This window comes from Prionailurus bengalensis, chromosome C1 (assembly GCF_016509475.1).
Source record: "Prionailurus bengalensis isolate Pbe53 chromosome C1, Fcat_Pben_1.1_paternal_pri, whole genome shotgun sequence".
NCBI classification, from domain to species: domain Eukaryota; kingdom Metazoa; phylum Chordata; class Mammalia; order Carnivora; family Felidae; genus Prionailurus; species Prionailurus bengalensis.
The window spans coordinates 93,906,709-93,921,455 of record NC_057345.1 but is presented as its reverse complement, the minus strand read 5'-3'; the positions used below and the strand labels follow the sequence as shown (position 1 = coordinate 93,921,455).

The 14,747-nt window shown below is 47.5% G+C and overlaps 1 protein-coding gene across 1 annotated transcript in view; it reads right to left on the bottom strand.

Moving 5' to 3' along the window:
• Window positions 1-267: 267 nt before the first annotated feature.
• LOC122479440 (glutathione S-transferase Mu 4-like) overlaps window positions 268-14,747 on the bottom strand; it is a 33,895-nt gene continuing 19,415 nt past the window's right edge. Inside the window, exons 4-10 of the mRNA XM_043573348.1 lie at window positions 4,978-5,121; window positions 4,470-4,534; window positions 4,131-4,197; window positions 3,929-4,029; window positions 3,035-3,130; window positions 2,840-2,950; window positions 268-778 (exon numbers count right to left, since the gene is read on the bottom strand). Of these exons, the coding sequence (XP_043429283.1) occupies window positions 689-778; window positions 2,840-2,950; window positions 3,035-3,130; window positions 3,929-4,029; window positions 4,131-4,197; window positions 4,470-4,534; window positions 4,978-5,121 (674 nt within the window). The 3' untranslated portion in view covers window positions 268-688. The remainder of the gene's footprint in view (window positions 779-2,839; window positions 2,951-3,034; window positions 3,131-3,928; window positions 4,030-4,130; window positions 4,198-4,469; window positions 4,535-4,977; window positions 5,122-14,747) is intronic.

Sequence of the window (14,747 nt, the reverse complement as noted above, 5' to 3'; positions counted from 1 at the left end):
GAGGCATTCCATGAATGCTGAATGAAATAGGAACCCAGACACAGAAGAGCCTCTCTCTTTTTGTAGAGACCCCACGCAGAGGCACAGAAGTATATGAAGTAGAGATACAAATGAACCAGAATCCTTAGGACCCTACATGCCCCCTTTCTGGGCACCACACACACATCCCCATTAACCAAACCGGCCCAATGCAGAAATGGGACTCGCATATCACAAAACACAGTGGGGCCTGAATCAAACGGCCAGGAGTGAAGAAGACAAGATGCGTCAGGGGTGAGTAAGGCTTTACTGGGGATCAGGCTGGGCTGGGCAGGGACACCCTGGGGGAACCAGGAGTACACATCAGGCCATATTGGGCTTCAGGGCAGTGCCGGGGAGCTCAGGGCTGAGCACTACAGACCAGGAGCCAGTCAGGCTCCTGAAAGTAGAGCAACCACCGAGGGAAGAAAGGTCTGGCTGGCTCTAACACAGGGGCTGACATTGGTGGGGAAGGGACTGTGCCAAAGTGGAGAGCCGGTGTCAAAGGGCCTGGATGAAAACGGAACAGGGAGCGGGAAAAGGGGGGCGCCAATAAGGTATTTCATGGGGACAGAGGAATGTAACAAAGGACAAGGAAGCAAGAAAGCTGTTCGGGGAGACAGGGCAGCCACAGCTCTGGCTCTTCCCTCCCATCGCCTCCCGTGTAGGCCTACTTGTTGCCCCAAAAGGCGATCTTTAGAAACAGAGGGCCTGGGAGGAAGCGGCTGGACTTCATGTAGGCAGAGATCTTCTTCAGGCCCTGCGGGTGGAAAAAGAAGGTCCACCATCAGGATCTGCTGCCCCGCTGGGGCTCAAGCAGTCCTACCGAGGCACATCAAGTATGGCACCAGTCCTCGTGAGGTCCAGTGTCAAGACATAAAACAGTCTTCCTGTCATCCACAACTGGCCTAACTTACATCTTCCAGCTATCTGTGACCACTGTGACAAATAAGAGCACATCTGGAGACTCTACCCTGTGCTGGGGGCTGTACTTCCACCGGAGACGACGACACAGGTGTAGAACCTCCCCCAACCACCCACACAAGAGGTCCTACTCTCTCCGTTCATCAGAAGGCAAGCTGACGGACACACAAAGGGCTCCAGGGCCTCCTCAGGCTCCCAGGGCGAGTAGGGGGGAAGGGCTCGAGTGCAGCTGCTCTCTTTCCGGGTCTGTGCTCTTTCTGCCGTCCCCCTCCTCCCCACCCAACCCTCTCAGGAGGCCCTGTCCCTCTCTGTCTTACAAACACCCTCCTTTTGCCAAGGGAGGCTCCCGGCTTCCCAGGGTTTGCCACACAGGGAACCCCAGTACAAAGGGGGGATCAGAATGAGCCCGGGCAGCTGGCACCAGAGGCCAGACCTCACCCAGTGACTCAGCAAAACCTGCACGAAAGGGAGAGGCTAGGGAGCGTGACAGTCAGGCCAGGCCAGACCCTGATTACCCTCTCTGAAAGGAAAAAGTCCAACTGCTTGGCCTGGTACCTGAGCCCAATGTCACGGGAACCAACTACCTCCTCTCAGTTCCTGCTGCAGCCTTTGGGCAGATGGCACTCAAGGATGTCTGAGCACCATCTTCCCAAGACATGGAGGGCCCAGTGAGTTCTAAAGGACTCAAACATCCTGGGACTGCCTGTACCGAGCAGGCCACACACGGCAGCCCACAGCTGTCTTTGTCCTTCCTGCCAGCCGGTCCCAGGAGCTCTGGCATAATCCCCAAGCCCAGTCACCCGGGCCCAGAACCAGGGCTGATACAAACCAGCCGAGAAAGCAGATCTCTCGATGGGGACTGGGAAAGGGAAACAGACTGCGGGCTGAAAATCCTGCTGGACGAGTGCCCCAAATCCCCACATCTCTCATAAAGCAGACTCTGTGCCCTCCAGCGAGTGACGAAGGGTGACCGGTGACGTCAGATGAGGCCCAGGCTGTGCACCCCCAGCCTCCACTTGGTAGCACCCACACCACACGGCTGGGTGCTCCTGTGGTCCTCTGCCTGCACTGAGTCCCAGGACGCTGGCTACGGGACCCTTGCTTCCCCACTGTGCCTGACACAGTGCCTCGCACACAGCACAAGATCAGGTCAGCAAAGAGGACTTACAATGAATGGACCCTCCCATCTCTGACACAGAATCTTCGGTAATTGGAATGAGGAAGGAAAGGGACACACGGAGGTAAGGGAAGAAGAGTGCCCCGCCACAGAAGACTCAAGATGAGCTCCTTCCGCAGGGGCCCCCGCTTATGTCCTCACGTCCCAGTACCAGCTACACACCTGGGGTCTCAGCGCAGCCCCACGCGGGGATCAGGTTGCTGCGAAGCTGCCCGGAGGCGCAGAGTAAATGTTGTCTGTGTCCTTCTCATGCAGTATCAGCCCTCCCCCGTCTCCACTCCACTAACGCCAGCGACACGCACACTCCTGAACATCGGCTGCATTCACGTGGTCCCGAGCGTGTGACCCGGACAAGTAAAGGTCCAGAAGCATACCTTCTGGTGCAGGAAAGGGAGAGACACTCACTGCAGCCCATAGCAACCAGCCACTGCCTGGGAGCCCAGGACAGCCTGCACTGCCTCTGTGACCTTCAGCAAAATGACTTCTCCTTTCTGCCTCGTTGCTCTAATCTGTAACGTGGAGGTGACAGCGCTGCCACCATGCAGGAGTGTCGTAAAGATTAAATTTCCCACGATATAGGTAAGATGTGAGCACAGTCCAGCATAAAGCAAATCCTGCACACATCTAGCCATTCTTTCTTTTAGTTTAAGACTAGGAAAGGATCAGAGAAAAGACAGAAGACAAACGACAAATAACTAGTAGGGAGGATAGGAGAATCACCTCAAAGCGGGCTACGAACTCTTTCAGGTTGGGGAATGCGTCCAGAGACTTGGGCTCAAATATGCAGTGCAGGTCAAGGATGTCATAAGCCAGGCAATCCAAACAGGTGATCTAAGACGGGCAAAGAACAAATGAGCACCTAACTCTGAAGCTGGGAGAAATGACAACCCCCATCCCCCAAAGCATTCCCCTTACCTTCTCCCCTGCAAACCAAGGCCTCTTCCCCAGAAACTGTGAGTACAGCTTCATCTCGCCTGGGATGGACTCCAGATACACAGGCTTCAGTCTCTCCTGAGGCACAGAGGAGCCATCACCACTCTCAGGCACAGACTCTCTGGGCAGAGATGCAGGGCTCCCCTGGGTTGTGCATGACCCCCAGTGCCCCCACTGGAGCTGGGCCATTGTCCAGCCTATGAATTCTCCAATCTGTGTTCAGCAGACTCCTACTGGGCACCACCTCCCATCTGGGAGAGGCAGAGGGAAGGTAGAGAACAACACCTCACTGTCCCTGAATTTGTCACCACTCATCTTCAAACGCCACTGTACCCCTCCCCCACCCCGCCCCCCGGTCCGACCCAGGAGTGCTGTGAGAGCCTGGCAGAGCTCTGGACTCAGGCATCAGGCAGAAGCAAAGAAGACACAAGTGAAACGGCCTAGTGGAAAGATATTCTATAGTCTACCTTGTGGGTGATAGATAGGAGCAGCACTTGAGCAGTTTCTGGAAAGATGTAGAATTTGTGAGATTGAGAGAAAGAAGAGAGAGGTACAAAGCCCTGTGGCTGCCCCTGAGCTGCCTGCTGCACAAAGATGCTCAGACTTGGGGGTGTCAGGAGACAGTGTGAGCTAACAAGGCAAACACACTGTCTAGGAACTAAATTTCCAACTTGGGGACTGGCTCTGTCTTAAGGTTAGCAAGAACTGAGTCAGAGTTTTCATCTAATGCACTGAGTTAAGAAGGCCACTTTGATGACAGTATAGGGAATGGCTTGGGGATCAGAAGCTCCACGGGGCTCAAACGTCAAGTAGAGGGATCGCAAAAGTCCTGTCAAAATCCGGCCCAGCCCAGCCTGGTCCAGGGAAGGGACTCACAAAGTCAGGGCTGTAGCAGACCCTGGTGAGCTGATTAGAGGCGTCCGTAGCTTGGTTCTCCAAAATATCCACATGAATCATCTCCTCTTCTGTCTCCCCACCTTCAATCTACACAAAGGAGACTCACTGTCACCATTTCACCCCAGGCAAGCCCAGGGGCATGGCCACCTCTTCCCCGCATCCCGTCCCCAGCCCCACTCGCACAGGTTGTGTTTGCGGACAATGTAGCAAAGGATGATATTGTGAGCCCCATCAATTAAGTAGGGCAGCTGCAAGGGCAATAGGGGCAGGTGGTTGGCCACGGGCCCCCTGCACCCCCTCCCTTGAACAAGGGCACTCTCGGTGCCTGGCTCATGGTAGGCACTAAATCAGCATATTGCAAATGATTGACCGGGCTGGTACCTAGAGCATGGCGGAGAACCAGGAAGCTGAGAGCCTGAGAAGAAGGCAGCAAATCCTGAAACCTCTGAGCTGGGAAAGCAGATGGCAGAGACCCCCACCTCCTCACTTGTCCCCACATCACTCTCACCCTTGTACCTACATTGGGAAAGTCCAGGCCCAGCTTGAATTTTTCATCCAGCCACTGGCTTCTGTCATAGTCCGGAGCTGTGGTGGAGAACAGGGAGTGAAACAGACTCCCCAGACCCCACCTCCTTTGGTGACTGGGGGGTGGGGGTGGGGATGAGGAGTCAGTGGCAAAGCCCCCCAAACAGGTGGATCTGGAATCTGGACCACTAAGTCTCACATTCCATGTTTGGGGACAAAGAACGCTTATAAGACTCTGGAACACGCAGCAGTATCTTACAAAACACTTAGGTAAGTCCTAAGGGGAATCCACCCAATTACTGATTCAGGGGCTCCAGCACCCTCCTCTTCTGTCCTGCCTTGGAAGGCCAAGCTGCTGCACGGCTCAGAGGAATTAGGGAAGGGGAGGCCCTGCTCCAGCTGGGGCGAGTGGCAGGTGAGCAGCACATGGCCAGGGCATGGGGGGCTTGGTCACTAGTCAGGAGGAGCCGGGCACAAGTCAGAACTCGACAGGATGCCATTACCATCCCCCATTGTGTACTTCTTTCCCTCATAGTGTGAGTCTGTGTAGGCCAGGAGCAGGCGGATGGCGTGAGCCCGCTGGGAGGGAAACCCGAAGAAGACATCAGAGAAGTCCTGACATCCTGCTTTTCTCTGCTGCAGGTAATCTCATTCAGCTCCCAGAGCCGCCAACCGCGCGACACACACACACACACACACACACACACGCACACACGGACTCAGACACATGCCCACTTGAGAAGGACGGGTAATGGCTGAACTGTGGCCGGCCAGGAGTTGGAACCTTCTGGGAGTATTGGAAGCTGGTCCCATTTGCTGCCCTCGTGCCCCTCCTCTCCCCACCCCCAGCCCGGTGCCCCCTCGCTCACCCCACGGATGTCCCAGTAACCTAAGATCACGGTGGCTGTCAGCGTTTCGTGGTCTTAGGATAAGGCCCAAGCCGAACTGAGCTAGAAGTTGACCGGCGTGCATGCGGGGCCGGGGCGGGGCCTGACTGCGCCCCTAGGCCAGGCCTGTGCTCCGCCCCTTCCCCCCCAAAGGAGGCGACAGCGACCGGAGGCCAGACCAGCTGCAGGAGGACCTAGTGCGTCGTCCTCCAGTCGCCGGGGTGCAGTAGCCTCGTCGGAGGCTGAAGGCCACCGGCCTAGGGCGCCCTGGTTCCCCACAGCCCCGCGGCTCCCGGCCCCATCCAGAGCTCTGTCTCTAGTTCTGGGAGCTGGCAGGGCACCCGGAGACTAGTCCGGATCGCAGAGCTCACTCCTCTCACTCTTTCCCGGTAGGCATCGCTTGGCTTCGGCCCTCGGCTGCTCTGGGATCCCCTGTCTAGTTAAGGCCAAAGAGCGGTATCCCTCATCTGGAGTTTGCTACAGCAGCACCTGTCCGGGGAGGCCCAGGAGGCCCAGGATTCGGGCCTGTCTGAAAACTTCTCCCTGGACATGTCTTGGAGGACAGACTATCAGTGATGGAACTACCACCCAGGACAAGGGGCAAAGAATAGGAAATGTGGTCTCAGTGTTTCCCAAGGGCCCATCCCTTCAGTCACATGGCTGGGACTCAGGCTCAAGTGGAAATGAATCAATTACCCTTATGTCTGAAGTTGTGAATCTGAATCCAGAACCAGTCCCGGCAAAGGGCAGGGTTATGAGGTGCAGCCCCAGAGATGTCCTGCCAGCCAGCTAGATGTCCCTCACGTGGACAGCACAGTGACAGGGATTGTGCTGGTCACAGAATGTGAGTAAAGGGGGAAGGGAAGGCACCTGTCTTGCCTCAGAGGGCAGCCAGAGGGGGTGGTCAGCAGGAGGGTGGAGGACGCCCCACAGGACCACACTCAGGCTGGCCCTGCACACCCGGGGCTGCCTAGGTCCATGCATTCCAGCCCCGGCCCTAGCTGTGACCCATGTGTGCTTTTCGTATGTCACGGCGGCCCAGGTGGCCTTGAAGTCCTTCTGTGATCTGTGACATGTGGCACAACCTCCACAGTAACAATATCCTAGCTGCTGACATTGCTCTTTGAAGGCAGAGGACTCTTTCAGAACTAGGCGAGTAGGACAGAGCTTGGCCTGAGGCTCACTCTCCTTTGTATAAACAAGGTTTCATGGAGAAGTGACAACAGAAGAAAGGAACCTTATAACACAAATGGGTTACAAGTGAAAGCACAGGTTGGTGCACTACAGAAAAATAAGCTTAAAATGAACACTTTGTTAAATGTCCACAGTGTGACCCCAGTATTCAGTAAGGATTTCAAAGTACCAAGATCGAGTGTGGAGCGGGGAATGAGGAGGACACAGAGGCAACACCGAATTCCTATTAAATTACCGAAGTCAGAGGCCTGCCCATCTCCACTAACTTGAGGAGCTGGGAGAGAGTGTCGCCCGAGGCAGGAAGAGCTCAGCCTCTGTTGCACGTGCTCCCCATCCATTCACCCCCTTGCCAGCAGCAAGTCCTCCAGGTCTGGGTCCAAGCTCAGGATGCAGCCTTTGGGTCAAGGTGAATTCCAGGTAAGTTTGCCCACAGGGAGGCGATGGTGGTCAAGGGCCAAACACACATAAGCTGGCTCTCTTAATAGTTGTGTTTTCAGAATACATTAAGGAGTTGTCATTTTGAGTTTTATACATCTTCAGCCTGGAACAGCTGAACATTACTAGATTCCACCGAGAAAGTTACACATGGAAGTTAACAAGAAACAGAATAATAACATGTAAAATGGGTAGAACAGACACTGTTCCATTGGCATTCATCCATCTGGCCATTCCTTTATTGGCAAACAACCACCGAGATGCTGTCAAATAGTAGACCCTGTGAATGAGACAATCCTGGCTGTAAAACTGGAAGTCCTGGGCAACTGGGAAGGGAAAGATGTCTTGAGCTATGGGACACGTTCCCTGTGTAAACTGAGAGACAGTAAGAGAGAGAGAGGTGGAACACAGGAGAAAGAGGCATTGCCTGGCAGGAAAGGACACTGAGGAGACAGGAGATGAGTCCAGAGCTTGCATGGCCCCTTCAGAAGAAAAAGAACAATTCTGCAGAAGGAGGAGGAGGAGGGCTGGCCTGGGTGCGCAGGGCCCAGAGGATCATGCCAATGGATGCAGTGGGTTGGTGCAAGGCAATAGGGAGCCATGGGAGCAGGGAAGCTGGAGAGTGGCCTGAAGGGAGTGAGTGTAGCCAGTTGTTGCCAGGCAGAAATTCAGTCCCGGTATTGCCACATCCTCTGGATTTGTATGTGTTCTCTCCTGATTTTAAAATATTGACAAGTTCAGTTTTAAATTCAAATTGTGTCAAATTTGGCCTAAGGGACTCTAATCTGACTTCTGGATTTCATTCCATAGTTGCTTCCAGCTCTATTGCTAATATGCTAAGCTCTCAAAGTAAATTTTAAAAATTCAATAAAATATAGCCTCAAAAATATAAAATGACACATTAGAATTAAATACCAACAGTGGTTTTAAAATAACTTGCTTCGGGGCGCCTGGGTGGCGCAGTCAGTTAAGCGTCCGACTTCAGCCAGGTCACGATCTCGCGGTCCGGGAGTTCGAGCCCTGCGTCGGGCTCTGGGCTGATGGCTCAGAGCCTGGAGCCTGTTTCCGATTCTGTGTCTCCCTCTCTCTCTGCCCCTCCCCCATTCATGCTCTGTCTCTCTCTGTCCCAAAAATAAAAAAATAAAAAATAAAAAAAATAACTTGCTTCATGGTAATTTTTTAAAGTCTTTTAAATATTGTCTGAATAAACTTCAGATTTCAAGATATAAAAACCATTTTTTAATCTAGAAAGGAAAATGTCAATCATGTTTCAGAAGACGCTGCAATAGTGGAATTTAGAAAATAAATTTTCTAGACGCCTACTGTGTTACGAATGAAGAGAAACGAGCTAAGGCTTCAAGAATTTAGGAAGGATTAAAGTTCAAAATAAAATGTGGAATTCTATTTATTCATGTTTCAATCTTGGTACATTTGGTGTTTCTAGGAATGTGTCCCTGTATCTAGGTTATCCAATTTGTTGGCATACAGTTTTTCATCATATTCTCCTATAATTGTACTTCTGTAGTATCTGTAGTCCTGTCCCATTTTTCATTACTGAGTCTAGTATTTTGCAGCTTCTCTTTTTTTTTTCTTAGTCAATCCAGCTAAGGTTTGTCACTTTTGTTAAGCTCTTCAAAGAAGTTTTGTTAACCTTTTTGTTGATTTTCTCTATTGTTTTTTATTCTATTTATTTCTGCTCTAATCTTTATTTCCCCTCTTCTCCTAAATTGGGTTTATTTTGTTCTCTTTCTAGTTCCTTAAGTTGTGAAGTCAGGCTATTGATTTGAGATCCTTGTTTTTATGTAAACATTTACAGCCATAATTTTCCCCTTAGCACGGCTTTTGCTGCATCCCATAAGTGTTGGTATGTGGCACTTTGATTTTCATTCATCTCTCAGGATTTTCTAATTTCCCCATGTGATTCCTTCTTTAACTATCAATGGTTTCAAATATGTTGCTTAATTTTCACCAATTTTCAAATTTTCCAGTTTCCTTCTGTTACTGATTTCTGACTTCATCCCAGTGTGTTTGAAGTGGAATGTTGGTATGATGTCTATATCTTTTTTTTTTTTTTTAATTCTTGGGACTTAATTCGTGGCCTGACATATGCTGGAGATTGCCCCATGTGCACTTGAGAAGAATCTGTATACTTTTGTTGCTAGCTTGAGTGTTCTAATACGTCTGTTAGATATGTTATGTTGCTCAAGCCCTCTGTTTCCTTACTCATCTTCCATCTGGTCGTCCTATCCAATATTGTGTGTGTGGTATTTAAGTCTCCAACTGTTGTAGAACTATTTCTCTTTTCAATTCTATCAGTTTTGGCATATATACATATATGTACTCTCTCTATATATGTCTGTTATTATTAGGTGCACGGTGTTTATAATTTTTATATTTTATGTCTTCTTGCTTTATTGAATATGTTTTTAAAAGTTTATTTATTATTTATTTTGAAGGGGGAGGGGCAGAGAGAGAGGAAGAGAGAATCCCAAGCAGGCTCTGCGCTGACAGTGTGGGTTCGAACTCACAAACCACGAGATCATGACCTGGGCCAAAATATTGAATACTTGTTAATATATAATGTCCTTATATATAATATAATATATATATAATATATATAATGTCCATATATAATATATAGAATATATACATATATTATATACATATTATATGTACATGTATATATTATATGTGTCTATATATATGTACTATCTCTTCTTTGTCTCTTATAATATTTTTTGACTTAAAGTCTATTTTGTTTGATATTAGTATACACATTTTTGGTCTCTTTTGGTTACTATTTGCATGAAATATCTTTCTCCATCGTTTCATTTTCAACCTATTTGTGTCTTTGATCCAAAGTGTGTCTCTTACAGCTGGCATACAGTTAGATCATGGTTTTCTTTTATGCATTCTGTCAACCTGTGTCTTTTGATTGGAGAGTTTAATTCATTTACATTCAAATAATTTATTGATAAGGTATAACTTACTTTTATCATTTTACTATTTGTTTTCTATTTGCCTTATAGTTCCCCCCCCATCTCCTATATTACTGTCTTCTTTTGTGTGTAGCTGATTTCTTGTCATTACAGTGTTTATTTCCCTTCTCATCTCTATTTGTGTATATTCTGTAGCTACTTTTCTTTGTAGTTCCCATGGGGATTGCATTCAACACCCTAAAATATAACACTCTCATTCGAACTTACATGAGATCAATTTGAATGACACTCAGAAACTCAGCTCTTACACATCTCTATCCCCTCTCTTTGATTATCAATGTCACAAAATTACATCTTTATGCATCTTTATGCATGGGTCCCAGAACATATAGTAATAATTTTTTTTAATGAACTAGTTTCTTAAATTATGTAGAAAACAAAAAGAGAGTTGCAAACCAAGGTAATAGTACCATCTTTTTATCATTATCCAGGTACTTACTTTTACCAGAAGTCTTTATTTCTTCATATGGTTTCAAATAACTCTAGTGTCCTGTCATCACAATCTGCAGGACTCTGTTTAGCATTTCTTGCGGAGAGGTCTAGTGGTAGCAAACTCCCTCGCCTTTCATTAATCTGAGAATATCTTCATTTCTACCTGATTTTTTGAAGGATAGTTTTGTCAGATGTAGGATACTTGGTTGACGATTTTTTAAAAACCACTTTGGGGGCGCCTGGGTGGCTCAGTCGGTTGGGCGGCCGACTTCGGCTCAGGTCATGATCTCGCGGTTTGTGAGTTCAAGCCCCGCGTCGGGCTCTGTGCTGACAGCTCAGAGCCTGGAGCCTGTTTCCGATTCTGTGTCTCCCTCTCTCTGACCCTCCCCTGTTCATGCTCTGTCTCTCTCTGTCTCAAAAATAAATAAACGTTAAAAAAAAAAATTTAAAAAAAAACACTTTGAATATATCAATCCACTACCTCCTGATGTTAAAGGTTTCTGAGATAAATCTTCTGATAATATTTTGGGGGATCTCTTGTATGTGACCAGTTGCTTCGTTCACCTTCCTTTTAAGATTTTTATCTTTGTCATCATCTTTTGGGAGTTTGATTATAAGTGTCTTGGTGGGAGGGTCTGAATTTATCCTAGTTGGAGTTTGGTGAGCTCCTTGGACATTTATATTCATGTCTTTGGGAGGTTTTTCAGTCATTATTTCTTTAAAAAATCTTTACACCCTCTTCTCTCTGTCATCCCCTCTGGGACTCCCACAGTCTGCTCAGTGGTATCCTACAGGTCTCTTAGGTTCTGTTCACTTTTCTTCTATTTTTTTTTCTTTCTTTTTCTCAGATTTGATCATTTCAGTTGTCGCTTCTTCAAGTTTCCTGATTGTTCTTCCTGCTTCAATCTTGTTTTGAATGCCTCTAGTGAATTTTTGATTTGGGTTTTCTATTCAGCTTTAGAATTTGTTTTTGGTTCCTTTTTATGTTTTTGTTGATATTTCCACTTCATTCGTACATCATTTTCTTGACTTTGTCCAGATCTTCTTTGAGCTTTTTGAGCATCTTTAAGACTGTTGATTTAAAGTCTTTGTCTAAGGGGGCCTAGATGGCTCAGTTGGTTAAGCATCCGACTTCGGCTCAAGTCATGATCTCATGGTTCATGGGTTTGAGCCCCACACTGGGCTCTGTGCTGACAGCTCAGAGCCTGGAGCGAAGATTCTGCGTCTGCCTCTCCCCCACTTGTGCTCTGTCTCTCTCTCAAAAATAAACATTAACGTTTTTTTAATAATAAAAAATAAAGTCTTTATATAGTATGTCCACCATTTCATCTTCTCAAGAATAGTTTCTATTTTTTTTTTTCCTTTGAATGGACCATACTTTCTTGTGGTTTATGCCTTGTGTTCCAAAAAAAAAAAAAAAAAAAGACCTGGACATTTGAATCTTATAATGTGGTAGCTCTGGAAATCAGATTTTCCCCCTTCTCCAGGGTTTTCTGGTATGTTTGTATGGGGGGGGGGGCGGGGGGGGGGGCGCACGCGTGTGCGCACATATGTTTTCATTGTTATATTGTGTCCCTTTGCCAGAGATCATTCTGAGGCAGACACTGAAGGTCTATGTGGTACCTTTCTAAATCCCTCCATATATGTGGTTGCCTTTCAATGTCCTAAACCTTAAATGACTGGCTTCCAAAAGGAGAAAAAGTGAAAAATGAAGTGGGGAAAGCCATGGCAATGGCCCTTTAAATCTCCCAGAAGCAGCAAGGCAAGTTGGTGGGTCTGGGTAGCCAGGAGGCAAAAGACAAGACCCAATAGATGTGGCTCAGCCTGTACCTAGGGATCAGACATGTCTAGAGCTGGGACCAAGCCAGCTGCTACAGCACACAGTAGTGAAGAGCCCACTTGGCCATGAGGCCTCCACAGTAGGTTGGCACTGTCCTGGCAGGGCAATGGAGAGGGGCCTCAGAGCTAAGTACAACAGGTGAGAGGTCTATTTGAGTTCTTCAAAGCAGAGTCAACCACAGGATTTGCCCCAGCCCCTCTCCTAAGTCAGGGACCTATTCCTAGGACAAGGTCTCTACCCTTCACCTCACCTCAATAACCCTGACAGCAGAAGAGAACATCCAAATGGGACAAGTGCAGAGAAATGTATTGAAGGCAGTGGGCAGCTGAGGCCTCAAAGCACTCCTAGAACTCTCCAGGGCTCCAGGGTCAGCTATGTTCTGGGCTGGAAGGAGCAGCGGGCTTTCTGCAGGCAAAAATTCTTCTTTAGGCTCTGAGATTGGGGACGGGGAAGAGCCTGACTCAAGATGTGGAGCCCATCAGACTTCCAGCAGTGAAGGCATGGAAAGCCCAGGGAGGCCAGTCACTTGAGCTTCCAACTCTTGATTTCAGCTCAGGTCATGATCCCAGTGTGGGATCAAGCCCCATATTGAGCCTGCTTGAGATTCTCTCTTTCTCCCTCTGCCCCTCTCCCCTACTCAGGCTCTCTCTATCTTTCTCTAAAATAAGAAGAAGTAAAAAGAGTTGTGCTATACAATGTGGAATCCACCGGCCGGCCACATATGACAATTCAGAGCTTGAGATGCAGCAACAGAGGAACACAAGTCTTCATTTGATTTCATTTCAATTAGTTTAATTTTTAAAACTGATACTCAATTTGGTTATTGGAAAGCTTTTAGGTATGTTTGGGACATGCTGGGTATGTGAATCAATTTTTTTAACTATAAATGTTTTGAAATCTAGATACAGGTCAACTATTTCCCATGAAAATGTAGGGTCCAAAGGGAGATATGCTCCAGATATAAAATAGACATCACATTTCAAAGACTTAACAGAGAGTGGGGGGAAAGCTTGTAAAATATTTCATTAATAATTTTTAAATTGATTTACATGTGGAAATGATACTATTTTGTATATATCAGGGTTAAATAAGATATATTACTAAAGTTACTTTCTTTTTTTTTTTTTCTTTGTACCCAGTAATGTGGCTACAAGAATATTAGGCAGGTGGCCAGCATATTTCCATTGCAGAGTGCTGGTCTAGAGCATAAGAAGATCAACAAAGAGCCACCTGGTGTGGCAGTGCTGGGAGGGAGCCCAGGGGGGTTGTGGAGCCTCTGGACATCACAGAGAGGTAGAGGAACAGGGCTCATAAAAGGCGGGTACTTGGAGTTCCAGCAACCCCACTTTGGCTAGTGGGCCCTGGGAAACTACGACTCACCTTCTTTATGGAGCATAAAAGGAGGACATGTGGCTACAAATACCTTATTTTATCGATTCTGTGATGACTCTCTCCCCCCGCATTCTATCATCTAACACTCTAACGTCATCAAATCGAGTGATTTCAGAATCAGGATGTCTTACAATCAACAGTACGTTGTAGTTTACACGGCAGCATTATTCCGATTTCTTATTTATCCATAAAATAATTAGCGCATCTTGCAATTGATGGGCTAGAGTCCGTATGCTTTCTTCCCCTGATACGGCTTTTTTGTCATAGTCTGTTTCTCAGAGCAGACTTGTTGTACATTAATATTTTGTGATGCAAAGTGTGTGGGAGGTCTAGAACAACATTCCAGTGCAGCCGCAGAACAGCACATGTTCCTTCAGTGGACCTCAGGGCCACAATGGTCTCAGGAACACCAATCCAAGGTAGTGACAGTCAGTCGTGTCACATGTACCATCAGTGAGGCACCTCTACCCTGTCCCTTGACGGTACTAGGCAGCTAGTTGCTCAATCCCTTCACACTGAATAAAGAAGACTTCCTTCACCTGGAAAATAAGGATTATAATACCTATTTTCAGATCAAGTGACATATCTTCAAGCCTTAAAGGGTTATGCCCAATTACAATGTACATAACAAAGACAGAAAGCTGTTGTTTACATGGGTTAGACTAAGAACAAGAAGATGGAAACTATGTAAGAAAGACACAGGCAATCCCTGGCTGGCTCTTCAGGCATGGGCTGTGGTTGGGTTGCTTAACTTTTATTTAAAAAAAAAAAAAGAAAGTCTGGGGCTCCTGAGTGGCTCAGTTAGTTGAGCTTCCACCTCTTGATTTTGGTGCAGGTCATGATCCCAGGGCTGTGGGATCAAGCCCTGCATCGTGGGGCTCATGCTCAGTGTGGTGCCTGCTTGAGATTCTCTCTCTGTCCCTCTGCCCCTCTCCCCTGCTCATGCTGTCTCTAAAATAAAATTAAAAAAAAAAAATCAGCCTTTCCCCAGCTCTGTTGACTTAGAAGTAGTAATTTTCAACCTTGTCTGCACATTAGAATCACCTGGAGAACTTTTTCAAAAGTACTGATGGCCAAGACCCATCACGAGCCAA